This window comes from Pararge aegeria, chromosome 27, assembly GCF_905163445.1.
Source record: "Pararge aegeria chromosome 27, ilParAegt1.1, whole genome shotgun sequence".
NCBI lineage: Eukaryota > Metazoa > Arthropoda > Insecta > Lepidoptera > Nymphalidae > Pararge > Pararge aegeria.
The window spans coordinates 4,984,028-5,001,552 of NC_053206.1; the positions used below are offsets into that span (position 1 = coordinate 4,984,028).

At 36.1% G+C, this 17,525-nt stretch overlaps 1 protein-coding gene across 1 annotated transcript; it reads right to left on the reverse strand.

The window, feature by feature from the left end:
- Positions 1–510: 510 nt before the first annotated feature.
- LOC120635731 (ferrochelatase, mitochondrial) lies at positions 511–17,346 on the reverse strand. Its single transcript, XM_039906858.1, has 10 exons — positions 17,035–17,346; positions 13,066–13,187; positions 12,325–12,490; positions 11,335–11,452; positions 9,693–9,794; positions 8,334–8,496; positions 7,056–7,211; positions 5,560–5,676; positions 3,762–3,889; positions 511–2,043 (listed from the first exon to the last, which is right to left on the reverse strand). Exons 1-10 carry the CDS (start codon positions 17,048–17,050, stop codon positions 1,941–1,943), a joined length of 1,191 nt encoding a protein of 396 aa, XP_039762792.1. The 5' UTR covers positions 17,051–17,346; the 3' UTR covers positions 511–1,940.
- Positions 17,347–17,525: the final 179 nt, after the last annotated feature.

The window sequence follows — 17,525 nt, forward strand, 5'->3', positions numbered from 1 at the left end:
AAAAAAAAACTGAAGTTTTTGTTATATAGGTAATGTTCTCAAAGAAGCATTTCACCACGCGTGGTGTATTAGTTACTAAAAACCCTTCTCATTCTGGGAGGTGACCCGTGCCCTGTATTGGGCGGGTAAGGGGTCCTTGTCCCCCCCCCCCCCCCTCCTGGGTGAGATTTTTTCAACCCCCTCTCACATCCTCCAATCTCACGTGAGATTTTACTAAATGAGGGATTCTTACGTAAACGCGTAGGATTGTTATTGTAAGAAAAAAGTCTTCGCGCTTTTACTTACGACTAGAAATCAATAATGCTGAGAGTTTAATTTTAAGTGTGATAAAAATTTAACAAAAAAATTGCGTAATACTTGCCGTAAGATTAGATGAGATAATACGCGACCCCCTCCCGCCCTTAAACATCTCACGTATTTTATGAACGGCCCCTAATGAGTTAAAAATAATGCAAGATTAAATAAAAAAACAAGTTAACCATTAATGATTTATTACACCACAATAAACACTTAAAAATACCTATACCAAAATTACAACCGAAAATTGAATTATTTACAAAACACCTCATACGATACGTAAATCGTAAATGCACGTTTTGCATTAGGCTGGTTTTAAAGTCACGCTGACCGTCGGCGCTGAGGACTACGCGCGTAGCTCTCAGCGCTTAGCTGTTTGCGGCAACTCGTTTTAGTATCGTGCTGAACGTCATGGAGTACAGATATGCCCAATCAAATGATTGTTCGAATTGCTGCCGTGTATTTTTTATGGAAAAAGAAAAGACTTCAACAACAACGAAGAAAAAGACTTCAAGTTCATCCACTTATTTCTGAAAGATTGCTAGTGGGGGCCTTTGTTACATTGTTCAATCAGTTAAGAGATGACGAAATCAAATTCTTTAACTACTTTCGCATGTTTTATACAATATGTCACTGGCGTCCCATAAACATTTTCGCAGCCGAACTTCTTCAATCACACGCCCAGTATCAATATCGCGATTCATTGTTTCGCCCGTCTGTCCCCGTCGGCACGTGCGTTTTATGTAACACTGTAACGATAAGTGAGGTCCGAAGCGCGTCGGCGCCGCGTGCTCAGCGGCGCCGACGCGTGGCGCGTACGCGCGCGTGTGGCTCAGCGCTGACAGTGCTCAGCGCTGAGTCGTCGGTGTTATTCTAAAACGCTTCATAAGTAATCATACATATTGGCCTGTCAGCGCCGACGGTCAGCGTGACTTTAAAACCAGCCTTAATGTATACTTGGCAAACGTAATAAATTTAATAAATGCCCAGCATGGTATTCCGCCCAACGGTGGGATGATGGTAATAAAAAAGGGGCATCCCTAAAGGTAAGGAAAGTGCAGGGTATGGGAAGGTTCGCAATGTCACATGCATGCAGGGATTATTTTTCAGGGCGTCTAGAGAGAAGGGGCGAGAGGGAGGGGGGGGCTACGCTCATAAAGTCATAAATGTATGCAATGTGTATCATTCTGTCAAGAGGGGAGGGGGAGATGCTTATAACGTCAATGTTTGCCCATCCGGTGTGAAAAGAGGGGCAGGGGGTGGTGTCAAAGTTCGTAACGTCATAAATTTGTGTAAGGGGCGTCTGCAATGTTAGCATTCTGTGTCACAAAGGGGGGGGGGGGGGGGGTTGTTTGTTTATTACTTGGTAACGTCATAGATGTATGCAAGCAGCGTTTACAAAGTCTAACATGAGGGGGAAAGAAGTTTCTTGTCATCCTATTTGAAAAATTTTCATCAAACAATATTGCCCGTATTGTTTCCAAGAATTAGGCTATCAAATGCTAAAATATCAATACAACAATAGGTAACAAACAAATAAACAAACAGACACTTTTTCGCTTTTATAATATACATGTGATGAGATTTACGGATAGCCCCTTAAGTGTGGCATTTATTTTTTTACAACTATCACTTTTGAATTATCAGATCTTGGACACAGCTAAGTCGGGTTCGTTTTCGAACCTACACAATGTTTTGTAGAACTCTTTCGACGACTTACACCTTTGGCTGACGCAGTGTGGACATCTGAAATAAAACATTAAACAAATTATGGTCTTACTATTTGCCGAAACCGGTATAAATTAACAATCTCTGATCACACTTGTTCGTGACGTGGATGTTTAAATATACTACGACAATACACACATCGCCATCTAGCCCCAAAGTAAGCGTAGCTTGTGTTATGGGTACTGAGATGACTGAAGAATATTTTTTATAAATATTATACGTAAATACTTATAATATACATATAAACACCCAGACACTGAAAAACATTCATGTTCATCACACAAAGTTAAAGTCGTGGGAATCGAACCCACGGCCTTGGACTCAGACGGCCGTCAATACTATATATATTATATATGTTACTTTTATTTAACTCTTTATTTGTATACCACAGCATTAACATAAACCAACATAAAATAAAAAAAAGAAACATGAAGAAAGAAGTAGAATACAAGAGGGGGCCTTATCGCTTAATAGCGATCAGTTATTAGTAAGTTAGTTACCTTGATATAAGACTCATAAACCAAGATGTTACACACATGTGTTTAATTTCACATTACCACACTTGTGTTTTATTTATGCCTTTATGTTGCTAGCGTTAAGACGTCCGCGTTTATTATGGATTTTTACAAATACCTGAGGGAATCGTCTGTTTTATGATAACAAGTGACGTCCTTTCAACTAACTCCATGTTAAAAATCAATCAAATTTGTTGCTTAGTTAGGGTTAAAGACAAGCAAACACACTTTCCGATTACTAGTATTAGTAAGGATATCCCGATTAAGTTAAGTTTGTACCTCACTGCAAGTTGTATGAAGTTGGAACATTTTTAATTTAACCAGATAATACAGATTCTTTTTTTAAATACAAACAAAGAGGTTTTATGCGTACATAGTAGAGTCTAGATTTTTATTCTTCTTTACTTTTTATCCACATGTTTATTTTAAATTGTTGAAAATAATGAAACAATATTTCCATAAAGAACAAAAACTTTTTTATTTTGTTTGTTTTTTTTTATCACATTTGTTTTTTTATATTTGTACCAGTGCGGCCGATTGGCGCAGAGGGCAGTGACCCTTGAGCCTTCTGAGCCAAGGCTGTGAGTTTAGTAAATGTTTGTGTGATGAACATGAAAGTTTTTCAGAGTCTGGATGTTTATCGGTATATTATCAGTAGTTATTTGTATTATTCATAAATTATTCATCATTATAAAAAGTAATGAAAATAATTTTAACATTTTCTTAAATTCTTGAAAGAAATTTTTGATTTCTTGAATATTATTCATATAAATATTCATCGGTCATCTTAGTACCCATAACACAAGCTACGCTTACTTTGGGGCTAGATGGCGATGTGTGTATTGTCGCAGTATATTTATTTATTTATTTTTTCATACAATCGAATTCAAAACATTCTAAGTGTTTACTTATGACAACCCTATTGAAGATAAAAGACCGACACGCGCATAGTACCTATGCTACGCGACGCGTACCCAATAAAATTACGGGAGTCTTGTGATTTTAATTTTGCATGTGATGTTAGGGCTGCATCTGATTTCCTTGCAGTAAAAACTATCGCAGTGGTTTACTCAAAAACTATTAGGTTTTCGGTTTCACAGATAAGTCTCAGAGACAGTACATAATGCACCTCTAAAGCCTGTGAAGTATTATGTCGGTTTACATTTACACGTTGTATACAGCTCGGACCCACCAGGCCCGTTGGCTGGCAAATGTGCTTACCTGGACAGATACTGTCGGGACACACCGGGACCAACGCTGAGGTGTTGGGCGACCACGTCCGCCATTGCCGCTATGAACGTTGGATGGTCGTTGGGAGCTGCTGCCCTCTCGATTTGAGTCACTCCAGCCTAAAAAAAAACAAAACATTTATTTGATCCATGATGACTAACTTCCAAAAACTGCCTTAAGATGTTCGGATATAACTACTATATCCAAAAAAAATCTTATTTTTGCAGAAGTTGGTAAAAATAGCATTTAAAAAAAAAACCCGCCTAAACGCTCGCGGGTGTCATGGCCGCACTCGCGATACTAACATATAACACGCCTGCACACTCGAAAGGTCTGCGCGGATGTATTCAGTATATCGTACTATCAAAGTTAGTTGTAGTTACAAATTTTATCGCGACTGTAACCGTGTCGTAGCACATAGTATTCAAATTATATTAAAAAAAAAAAAATATAGTTGGAATAAAATTTATTTCAGTACTCTTATATCGGAGTAAAACTACATTTTCTATCAAAGTTAGTTGTAGTTACAATTTTTATCGCAACTGTAAGCTAGCTGTACCAAATAGTATGCAAGGGTAATTAAAAAAAAAAAAAAAAATTAAAATTGCTATAAAATTTATTTCAGAAGTCTGTTTTTTTTTTTGTTTAAATAAATTCTATCTTGAATGAATGAATGAGTATACTTATATTGAACGCCACAAAAGTTACATAAAAAAAGAAAAGTGTAACAAAAAAAACGTATACAATTTGCCGGCCCTATCGCTACATAGCGATTTCTTTCAGACAAACAAAGGCGAAGATAACAAATTATGAAAATTAAGCTTAATTTCCTATACTCCGAGAAAAGCAGGAGAATCTGTATGTAATTATAATGAATAATTGTTAAGTCTTAAAAATTATTCATTGTAAAAGTCAACATCTCCCGAGGATGCTCCGGTTTCGGAGCGAAACGTGCGTAGAGGGTACATTGCCCAAGATCTGTTCGGTGTGGAGTATAAGGATTGAAGAAATTATAAATTACACCATACAGATTCTCCTGCTTTTCGCCGAGTATAGCAAATTAAGCTTAATTTTCATAATATAGCATGGATTTCCGCAAAGTAACGCCTGCTTCTATCCAATATTGAAGAAAAAAATACAGAAAATAGTTAGATGTTGCACATATACATATACCCATAAAATAAATATATCATTACTCAAATTAAATATATATAACTAGCGGACCCCAGCGCCATCTGTCGGGCTAATTTGTGAATCTAAACTATCCAGGGTGCCACCCAAACGTTTACCAAAAAACCCATTCAAATCGGTCCAGCCGTCTAGGAGGAGTTCAGTGACACACACACGCACACAAGAAATATATATATATAACTAGCAGACCCCAGCGCCATCTGTCGGGCTAATTTGTGAATCTAAACTATCCAGGGTGCCACCCAAACGTTTACCAAAAAACTCATTCAAATCGGTCCGGCCGTCTAGGAGGAGTTCAGTGACATACACACGCACACAAGATATATATATATATAACTAGCAGACCCCAGCGCCATCTGTCGGGCTAATTTGTGAATCTAAACTATCCAGGGTGCCACCCAAACGTTTACCAAAAACTCATTCAAATCGGTCCAGCCGTCTAGGAGGAGTTCAGTGACATACACACGCACACAAGAAATATATATATAAAGATAATATAACACATAGGAAACAATATTTATATCTTGTTCATTTTGCGTTTTTTTTTTGTGTTCACAATAAACAGTAGGTAGGGTAGGGGGTACCCCTAAATACTTACCTCTTTAGCTACCTCATCGCAGTACTCGATGTCTAGTTCGTGTAGAGTTTCTATATGCTCATTGACAAACGCTATTGGCACTAGGATCATATGTTTGCAGCCTTGTTTCGCGTATGCCTGAAACCAAAAAAAAAAAAAATATATAAGTCAATAATTAAAAAAAAAACCCGCGACTTTCAATATTGTGTTTATTAATCTACTAGTCAAGCCTTTCCATTCGATAACCATATTGAGGGATTTGGAATTATTGGATAAATATAAAATTCATAATTCATAGGTGGGTGTAAATTAATTTTTTTTAGATGTTACCTTTTGTCGACGGCACGGTGGTGTAAGGTGAAATTCGTAAGAATTTATGATTACACCATAATAGTTTTAAGTCTACTTGGTTAAGAAATTTATTTATCATTATTATTTATTTCAAGTAGGCCTACTTTATGAGCACTTTTGAAACGTCAAGTATGTCTGTTGGTAGTGACTCTACCACCGGTTCGGAAAGCAGATTCTACCGAGAAGAGCCATCAAGAAGCTCAGTAGTTGCTTTTTCCAAATCAATGTTTTTTTTTTTATTAAACGTAGCTACTCCTACACTAGGTTACTCCCGCCTAATTATTTTTTCAAAAAAACAAAAAACAAAATCAATATACGATAATCCATCCGTTCGCGAAATATGATGCCACAGACTCATCATCACATCAAGCCATCAACGGCCCACTACAGAGCCCGGGTCTCCTCCCACAATGAGAAGGGGTTAAGGCCGTAGTCCACCACGCTGGCCCAGTGCGGATTGGTGGACTCCACACACCTTTGAGAACATTATGTAGAACTCTCAGGCGTGCTGGTTTCCTCACGATGTTTTCCTTCACCGTTAAAGAAAGTGAAATTTTAATTACTTAAAACGCAAATAACTTAGAAAAGTTATAGGTTATCTGAGATTCGAACTCGGCCCCCCGAAATTGAAGTCGAGCTTCTAACTAACGCGCTATCACCGCGTCCACAGACTCACACACACATAATTGTCAGCTAGACAATTTTTTATTTATTTATTTATACACTTTATTTGTACACCACAAAAAAAAAACAATGGACACAACAAAAATAAACTTAAGAAGTAGGAAACAAAGGGCGGCCTTATCGCTTAGTAGCGATCTCTTCCAGGCAACCTTAGGATTAGGAAAACCAAGGGAAACCAATTGCTGGAGATTCATAAAATAAAATTCCAATTATAACATTAAGGATTACTTATACGATAAATAAACTGTGAGATGGTGATAACAAAAAAAAATTTACTCGGCTGAGTTTGTTGTGGGCTCTTCTTAGACCAGGGCGCGTTTGGAACCCTCGTAGTTTTCGGTTTAAGTTGGCGAACGAAGTTATCACCATCACCTTACAATTATGTAAACATATATGTATGAACGCTTCATAAGTGCCTGTGATAGGCCTACATGAATAAAGAAATTTTGAATTTGAAAATTTGCATTTGAATTTGAACTAGCCTTTATAGCGTCGTCGGTGTAGGGCTGCAGCCATGGTAAGGGGCCCACTTTGCTCTGCCACACCAACCGGTGGGGGTTCGACACGGACAGCTGGCCCATAGTAGCTGCTACAGATGCGGCCACCTCGTGAGGATAGGTATCGCCGCGGGACACTGCCTGTTAATAAAAAGAGTTGGAAAATCCAAAAGTGCACGCCTCATAATCTCATTCATTTCAATAAAAATGAGATTATTTGTTAATAATAATTAAACTACATCTGATTATACCGTGAAAAGTAAAAGGCTAGAAGCCTCAAAATACTGAAGCCTATAAAAAAAAAAACCAACTCGATAAGTGAAGAATTTCGCTCGTTATCGTGACCACAAGATACGAGATCCACACATACAGACACACGGACGTCCAAGACAGAACTTTTTTAAAACAATTTTTTAATTAGTTTAAGTAATAAAAAGAGATTTAAAAATATCATGAGTGTTAAAAATTGTGTTTTTCTCAACAATTGTCTATTTATATTCACTTATAAAAGCAATAAAGAATAAAAAAAGTGACTGACAGTAATACCCTCCTCAACGCTTCGCTTATGAGGCGTGCATATACTTTAACAGTACACACATCGTCATCTGGCCTAAGATGGGTACTAAGATGACTGATGAATATTTTTTATGAATAATATACATAAATACTTATAATATAGAAATGAACACCCAGACACTGAAAAAAATTCATGTTCAGCACACAAGCATTATCCAGTTGTGGGCATCGAACCCACAGCCTTGAACTCAGAAAGCAGGGTCACTGCCCACTGCGCCAATCGGCCTTCGATTGGAGCAAAAAAACCCTCTTCAAAAACAATAAAATTAACATACTTTATTAAGAACGTGCATGTAAAAGCTATTTGACTGTATTGAAAATATCACTAGTGCTGTAATCCTTGAAGATTATTATTTTTAAATTGTATTCCATTTTACAAAACTAGAATACAAAGTACAAAATTTTCTATAAATTATAAAATACAATGTGTGTGTGTGTGTGTGTGTGTGTGTGTGTGTGTTTGTGTATAACCGAACTAAAATAAAACTTCTAACAACTTTTGAGTTTCTGCATATGTTTGTGTTAGCAACCTCTCTTCGACACGATTTTTACATTTATTTCCATTTTGTGGATATATGTCAATTTCATGATCAAATTTATGATTGGTTTCAAGTGCCATCTATGTGCCTATTTGAATAAAGAAATATTTGACTTGACTTGAATTGACCGAAGGCTGAAACTTCTTACCTTCAGAGGCAAGCTATGAGCTGTAAACATTATAAGAACTTGGTCACGGATTCTCCTGTCGAATAACTCCAGCTTTTCCCTGATTCTCTCCGCAAACACCTGGGCCAGCAGACGGTTGGTGGCCCACCTCTCTATCAGACTGAACTTTATGTTCGGCAGCTGCCTGCAAACCAAAATGAACACACCGCTTCAGTTGCTTGCACTCAGTCTCGTGCACTTCGTATATCCATAAAAGCACTGCCTAAATTGATATATAACTCGTATATAGGAGGATTTTTGGCTTTTTCGACATTTTTCCCACTGTATGCATATCCTGGTAAGAATCCCAGTACGCGCCACTGCTTGCACTTCGTACGGGCACAAAAGCATTGCATGGCTTTAAATTTTAGTATATATCGTATGGGTGGAGGGATTTTTCTTTAATGTTACATGCATACACTGGCCAAAGTTTAGGTGTGCACAGGCGGTCTTATCGCTGAAGCGATTTCTCCCAGACAACATTTGGGTAAAGGTCAAAATAAAAATATTCCAAACTAAACTACATGCAGATGATATAAATAGAAGAAAATTTCCTTCAGGGATTTGGAAAACAAAAAGCACTAGTGTGGCAAACTTCAACTTCCGCACGCTATACCCACATGGAAAATGCTACTTTTTAGCAAATTATTATGTATGGGATTTGATATACAGGAGGAAGACAAAAAGCACTAGTGTGGAAAACAATAACTTCCCGCACGCTATACACACATGCAGTGGCGTGCATAGAGGGTATGCACGGGGTATGCAGATGATACAAAATGAAGTAAATCTCCAGTACGAGTTACAAATACTTAGGGGTAGGCTTTCTATAACTTATCTTTCTATAATGCCTATCGTTAAGTTTTTTATAACTCGTACTGGAGATTTTCTTTATTTTATATCATCTGCATACCATGTGCATACCCGCTAGGCACGCCACTGCACACAATCAAAACTCTACTTTTAAGCAAATTATTATAGTATGGGTTTTTATATGCAGGAGGAAAACAAAAAGCGCTAGTGTGTAAAACAATAACTTCCCGCACGTTAAACACACATGGAAAATGCTACTTTTTAGCAAATTATTATAGTATGGGATTTTATATGCAGGAGGAAAACAAAAAGCGCTAGTGTGTAAAACAATAACTTCCCGCACGTTAAACACACATGGAAAATGCTACTTTTTAGCAAATTATTATAGTATGGGATTTTATATGCAGGAGGAAAACAAAAAGCACTAGTGTGGAAAACAATAACTTTCCGCACGCTAAGCACACATGGAATAGTATACTTTTAAACAAATTGTAATATATTGATTTATTAGAAATAAAGCTTTAGTACCTATTTTTATAGAAATCCGCAATCGCGTTCAAACTAGATCCAGTTGTAGCGCAACTGTACTGTGGGTATTGCGAGAATATTACTGCCCTTTGAACGCCGTCTCTGAAAAAATATAGATAGGTTAAATTTATTTTGCAGTAACCGAAGATTACTTGAGATTATTGGAGATTCTAGTATAATTTATTGGGTGAATTGAAAATAGTTTTTACCAATTTATCATAGATACATTAACGCACGCACACACGCAAATACACACACATAATTCTGACATGGACACTTATGACACGTACAAACACAACCACGAGTACTTGGGCATACAAGTGATCTTAATTTCTAGTAGTAAACTATGTCATCGAGCGGGTTAGCCCTGTTGTCCGAGACACAGTCTAAACTAGTTCGGAGAACAGGTACACTTTTTATCTGTGCAAAAAAAAACAAATTTGTATATATTTTATGTGTTATGTTTAAGTACTTTTGATTGTTTTGTTTTTCTTTATGACAATAAAGCATTTTTTCATTTTTCATTTTCATTTCATTCGACGGCCGATTGGCGCAGTAGGTCGGTACTGCTTTTAGTACAATATATAGACAAACACACAGACACTGAAAAACATTCATGTTCATCACACAAATAATGTCCAGTCGTGGGAATCGAGCCCACGGCCTTGGACTCAGAAAGCAGGGTCGCTGCCCACTGCGCCAATCGGGCGTCAAAATTATATCATGTACAATAAAAAAAAGAAAAAAAAATCACTTTATAATACATACCTACTAATATTATAAATGACAATGTAAGTTTGTTTGTTACGCTTTCATGCAAAAACTACTAAACCGATCCTCATGAAAATTTGTACACATATTCTTGGAAGTGTTAGAAGTAATATAGAATACTATAAATATCGATATTGAGCTCGGTTCCTTTGGGAGAGGGGATGAAAGTGTTTGACGATTTTACACCATAACTCCGACAAATAATAACCGATTTAAATAAATATTTTTGTACTTTAGATGTAATGTGGTTGGAGATAGAGGACAGAACTCCTCAGCAGCAAAAACCCCTTATTTAAGGCTTAGCGATACTGAATACTTTAATTTTTTTAGAACTACAACAAAATTGAATGCCACATCCAAAAAACAAAATTAAACGCCGACAAAGTCGCGGGCAACAGCTAGTAATGCATAAAGCATCACTTTTAATTCGTAAAATGTGTAACTAAGTATTAAATAGACTGCCAATTGCCAAACGGCAATGCGGAAATGGCACGATGTAGTTTAGAAACAGTATTCTATATCATAATCGATTACCATAATCGATACCAATATCTATGTCATATCGATTACAAATATCGATTTATATTGATTATATTTATTGATAACGATATCGATTTTGATATCAATTATAGTAATCACAATCATATCGATACTGTTATCGATATTTGCAGTCGATATCGTAACCGATAACTGTAATCGATATCCATATCGTAATCGATTACTATAATCGATACATATGGTATCGATTACAGTTATCTGTTACAATATCGATACCGATCTCGATTATAGTTATCGATTACGATATCGATTTCAATATCGATTATAGTCATCGATTCTCATCGATTCTATTATAGACATCGGAGGAACTTACTTCTCTAGTTCGGTCAATGCTTCATCTGTAAATGGCGGTACGTATCTAAACGCTATATAGTGTTTGTGGGGCGCCGACTCCGGTAACATTTGATCTAGGGCTCTAGTTAACAACGTTCCTGAAACGAATATAAACGAAAACTATTCACCAATATTGACGGCCGAGTGGCGCAGTGGGCAGCGACCCTGCTTTCCGAGTGAATGTTTTTCAGTGTCTGGGTGTTTATATGTATATTCTAAGTATTTGTGCATTATATTCATAAAAATATTCATCAGCTATCTTAGTACCCATAACACAAGCTACGCTTACTTTGGGGCTAGATGGCGATGTGTGCATTGTCGTAGTATATTTATTTATTTACGAGTATTTAAATGGGTGAGTGTTTTTGTTTGTTTGTCGGATATTGGATAGAAGCAGGCGTTACTTTGCGGAAATCCATAATATATTATGAAAATTAAGCTTAATTTGCTATCAATTATTCATTGTAAAGTCAACATCTCCTGAGGATGCTCCGGTTTCGGAGCGAAACGTGCGAAGAGGGTACATTGCCGAAGATCTGTTTGGTGTGGAGTATAAGGATTGAAGAAATTATAAATTACACCATACAGATTCTCCTGCTTTTCGCGGAGTATAGCAAATTAAGCTTAATTTTCATAATATATTATGGATTTCCGCAAAGTAACGCCAGCTTCTATCCAATATCGATTACGTAGTCCTTAATACTATAATAGGACTCTTTGAACTTTTTAGGAGACACCTCCAAGATGTCAACATTCATCGGTTCTCCGAGATATGTGCCCCGCCCATTGCCACTTCAGCTTCGCGACTCGCTGAGCTATGTCGGTAACTCTAGTTATCTACGGACCTCCTCATTTCTGATTTGATCACGTAGAGATACTCCTAGCATAGCTCTCTCCATCGCCCGAGTAACTCTGAGCCTTCATATGAAGGCCATAGTGACGATGACACTCAAATCGCGTAGTATTATACCTTGCAAGTCTGTCCACTTGTATATTGGCGAGCCCCCCCCAATCTCCGCGTACTTCTTTTTCACCTCCTCCGTCCTCCTACTGGCTATCCACGGACCCAGCTTACTTTGCACTGGCAGCTGGATCATGTCGCGATCTGTCATAATCCGGAGCAGATAATCTGACACCTGACAAACAAAAAACGTGACGGAACATATATTTAAAATAAATATATCGTTACAGTATGACGGTCTATGTTTAAGCGATGGCGTAGACTGGGCGTGACGGCATGGGAGCGTCACGCCGTTTCACCGTGACGGCACATTTTTTATTTTGATGATTATTTTGATTTTACAGACATGTTGCCATCAAAATATAATTGTTAAGTCAAGCCTTAACAATTATTCATTGTAAAGTCAACATCTCCTGAGGATGCTCCGGTTTCGGAGCGAAACGTGCGTAGAGGGTACATTGCCGAGGATCTGTTTGGTGTGGAGTATAAGGATTGAAGAAATTATAAATAACACCATACAGTATAGAAATTTAAGCTTAATTTCATAATTTATCATGGATTTCCGGTTTTATGATTAGATGGTACTTCTTGATAATTTAATTTTCTACTGGTAAAAAAATTCCCAGAAGTTTCAGAGCCTAATCCGCATAATCAAATAAAGAAACAAAAAAGTCTTTACTCTTTATAATATTAGTATAGACATAGATAAGTATAGGAGTATAGATTAAGTTACAAAAGCTTATTTTTTACCTGGTCTGTGGTCTTGGGTCCACCCATATTTAGCATGAGGATAGCGGTTTTCGGTTTCTGTGCATTTTGACTCGCTGATCTTATTACGTTTGACCATTGCTGTAGCTTTGAGTTCTGACGACCTGAAGAATAAAAGATTTACTATTGAAGTTATACTTCTTTCGGCGCGTCAAGGAAATGATGAGAGTAATTTTTTACGATGCGCGCGCACACCGTCACAAAAAACCGACAAACTGAAGTTAGCTATAGTCAACATTTTAGTTTCTCAAAAAAAGTGTACACTTTCAATTGTCATAGTCTACGTGCTCATTAATTGTACAAAAATCTCTCTCCGTTAATGAGATAACTGTCCGATAATAATAATGCTTTATAATAAAACTTTAAATGTATTAAATACCTATTTTGTATTGTTAGTGTCGTATTTTCTACAAACGTAGTATAAGGCGAAAGATTTTTTCTTGTTACGGCAAAAAAGTATAACTTCTAACGCGTGTACACACGTTTTTTTTTATATTTTTTATAGATTTATACCTATAAGGATTTTTTTGCAGTGCAGGATGCAAATCCTTTAATAGTTATATTGTAAAGCTGAATTTTGATATATAATTCATATTTTGTTTAAATAGCTTTTTTTATAGCATAATTTCAATTCGACGTAGCAATTATGACCTGTTACCCAGTTATTGTATTAGTTTCCCACAACTTTTTCCGAGCAATTACATCAACACAAATAAATCTTTAGTTAAATATCAACCGGGTAAGAAAAAATACTTTGTGATAAGTCTCTCATGTTTAGAATTTGTTACACATGCCAATTCTTATCAAAGGGTTACAAGTTTAAAGTTCAAGGTATCTCTAGAACTTTGCGTATAAAAAAATATTAGTACCTAATATATCTGATGTATAGATAACACTTTTCCTTTTAAAAGTGTAATGTGTCAAACTCAAGGAATCTTTTGTAGCTACTTTCATGCTTCCATATATATATGCAATAACACAAGCAAATAAATTTAAGTCGGAGTTATAGGTAGTTTTAATGTAGTACAAAATGCTTCATACTATGTTCAGTTCTGAACAACAAAGTACTTATCTATACCTATATATATATAAAAGAGAAAGTGTGTGGATATGTTCCGTATAGGCTCCGAAACGGCTGGACCGATTTCAATGAAACTATCAGGGAATCTCGGGATTGACCTGGCGAGTAATCCTGTAAAGTTTGGTGACGATCGGAGCACTCCTATTTTTGAACTGTCAAACTGTCAAATACAGCTTTTATTTACTATGATGATATTCTATTGTTGGGTGTACATGGGTGTAGATAATGTTCTTCACCCGCTCGAGAAGAGAATAGAGGAGAATGAATACGGAGAGAAATAAATGATTCAATATATTATGAGACTTGAATTAAAAATTTAATGATGTAAGTTTATTTTTTCAATGAAATAAAGCAAAATCTAGCCCGGCGAAGCGGGCTGGGTACGCTAGTATATTATACTTATTAATTTCTTGTTTCCATGCAAGTGATATGTGTATTTATGGAAATAAATATGTTTAAACCCAAGTATAACCTGTTCTGAAAGCATGCAGTGGGTTTACATATACACACATGAAGCAAAAAGTAATGAATTTTATTTTTTTAATTATTATAATTATTTCATACATTTTATTTATAAATATTTATGACATGGCATCTTAATAAAATAAATAAACTACGACAATACTACACATCGCCATCTAGCCCCAACTAAGCTTAGCTTGTGTTATGGGTACTAAGATGACTGATCAATAATTATATGAATAATATACGTAAATACTTATCTTAATATATATAAATCTCTTGTCACGATGTTTGTCCGCGATGGACTCCTAAACTACTTAACCGATTTTAAATTAAATTAGCACACCGTGAGCAGTCTGTTCCAACTTAAGAGATAGGATAGTTTAGATTTTTAATTATAGTCGCCACTTTATTTTATTGCAAATAATTTTTCTATAATTAATTGACAGTCACATGTTATATATATATAATACTACTATACTAATTTAAGGCTTAGCGATACTGAATGCTTAAAAACGGAATCAAACGCAGACGAAGTCGCGGGCAACAGCTAGTAATATATAAATAAACACCCAGACACTGAAAAACATTCATGTTCATCACACAAACATTGTCCAGTTGTGGGAATCGAACTCACAGCCTTGGCTCAGAAAGTAGGGTAGCTGCCCACTGCGCCAATCGGCCGTCTCGATCCAATCTTAATTATATTGCATTTTAATTTTTAATTTGATATTATTATTATTATTTCTTTTATTTTTCTAATTTTGCAATAATATAGCATGTAAGAAAAATTTGCATTTCCAATTTGCATTTTTTGTTTATAGGACATACATTAAACAGATCTCTTATCATATTAATTTGCTATATCTTCAACATAATACAACAGCATGCAAGTCAGGTGTTTTTTTTAAATCATTTCCTTAGTATATTATTTTACACAGCTGTACAAACTCAAAGGCACATAATTAGCGGCAGTCTTTAATTACAAAATGGTGACATTTTTGCCATAATGTAGCTATGGAACACTAACCAAAATTGACAGGTAAAAAAAATATGGCGTTCATTGTGAAATAGATACTGACACGTGTCAATTTAGTAGAGGTACAATATGCAATGCCTGCAAGTAGATATAAGGGCAGTATGGTATCAACCACCACTTTTAAACCACGGTACGTCGGAAGACCTGCGCCCAGCAACAGGCATGAATAGGCTCAGGAATTTCTTTTTATTCCACTACATGTTAGCCCTTGACTGCAATCTCATCTGCTTGTAAAAGACGGTGCAGTCTAAGATAGTAACAGGCTTACCTGTTACAGGTAAGGCAGTTATATTAAGCCCATTACCCTAGTTAGTTTATACATCGCATCATACCTGTATAGGTATGGCATGTATAATTTACCCAATACCCACTACTACAAGGTATCGATTAGGTTACAATAGACAGCCGATTGGCGTAATTGCAGCAACCCTGCTTTCTGAGCCCAGGGCTGTGGGTTCGATTCCCACAACTGGAAAATGTTTGTGTGATGAGCATGAATGTTTGTCAGTGTCTGGGTGTTTATATGTATATTCTAAGTATTTATGTATATTATTCATAAAAATATTCATCAGTCGCCTTAGTACCCATGACACAAGCTACGCTTACTTTGGGGCTAGATGGCGGTGTGTGTATTGTAGTATATTTATTTATTATTTTATCAATGTGGCAGTCTTGTACTGCTGAAGCACTAGGTGCTACATGTTCATCAGTAGGCTGGTGACAAACCACAACCGAAGAAATTATCTTCTATATATATATAAAAGGCACAGGTGACAGACTGACTGATCTACAAACGCACAATTCTAATCACTTGACGGATTGGGCTGAAATTTTGCACACAGATAGTTATTACAACTTAGGCAGCCGCTATGAAAGGATTCTTGAAAATTCCAACCCTAAGAGGGTTAAATGAGGGATGAAAGTTTGTATAAAATCCTTCATTTATCAATTTCTTTTCGAGGTTTTCGATTAAACATAAAGAAAATGTGTTTCACAAATTTTAAAAATTCCAACTCCAATGGCATCAAATAGGGGATGAAAATTTAGGGTTGAACGTAGAGCCTCCCACTTATAATACCACAGAATTTCCCCCTATGCCCAGGATGTGACAGGCTAGTAAAGGAAGTGTAACCTATATGCAACTACGTAAAATATTAACCCACAGTTTTCTGTACGCCTTATTTTTTAGGGCGGAAACTAGAAAACTGTTGTCTACAGCGGAAACTGGTCATACCGAAACGCTTTAAAACATAGTGCGCTTTAAATTTTGTGCTAAAAATCATGTGTGCAACTAATTTTTAGGTTGCCGAAAAAAACACATCCACATTTTGCATCAATTGAACGGAAACATAAATAAGTGCTTACTTACATATGGAATTCAACATTTTCGTCAGTTTTTTTTAATTGTGTAATAATACAATAAATTAAACCTTATCAACAACTTTTAATTATTACAAAAATGTACGCAGTCTGCGGTCATTAAAATAACATAAAGTAATATTCTTTTTAACACTTCGCTTCGGTATAATTTAGTACTGAGATGATTATTAACTTTTTAAATTAATCTTGTTTTAGTATGTAAAGTTCACTGACTTTCACAAAATCCAATTTATTGACCTTGTTTTGTAATTTTGTTGCCCAATGTTTTGCCAGCTGACATTGACAACTGTAATTATTTCCATATCCTGTTCCATTGCACTGACATATTGTTTTAACATTATAATAGCGGTCAGTGTTCCTTAAGGAAAAGGCAAAGACAACTGACAATATCTTCTCATTATTTTCCAAGAAAACATTTTCGTTTTTCACACACACAAAAATCTAATTGAGTTGCTTCATAACCGTAGATGATACATACAC

What these genes read in the sequence shown, in the direction of transcription:
- LOC120635731 (XM_039906858.1), bottom strand. An exon ending in CTCATAGCTTGCCTCTGAAG is followed by an intron (nt 7,212 to 8,333) that starts GTAAGAAGTTTC and finishes TTTTATTAACAG; the next exon opens with GCAGTGTCCCGCGGCGATAC. An exon ending in ACACCGACGACGCTATAAAG is followed by an intron (nt 5,677 to 7,055) that starts GCTAGTTCAAAT and finishes TTTTGGTTTCAG; the next exon opens with GCATACGCGAAACAAGGCTG.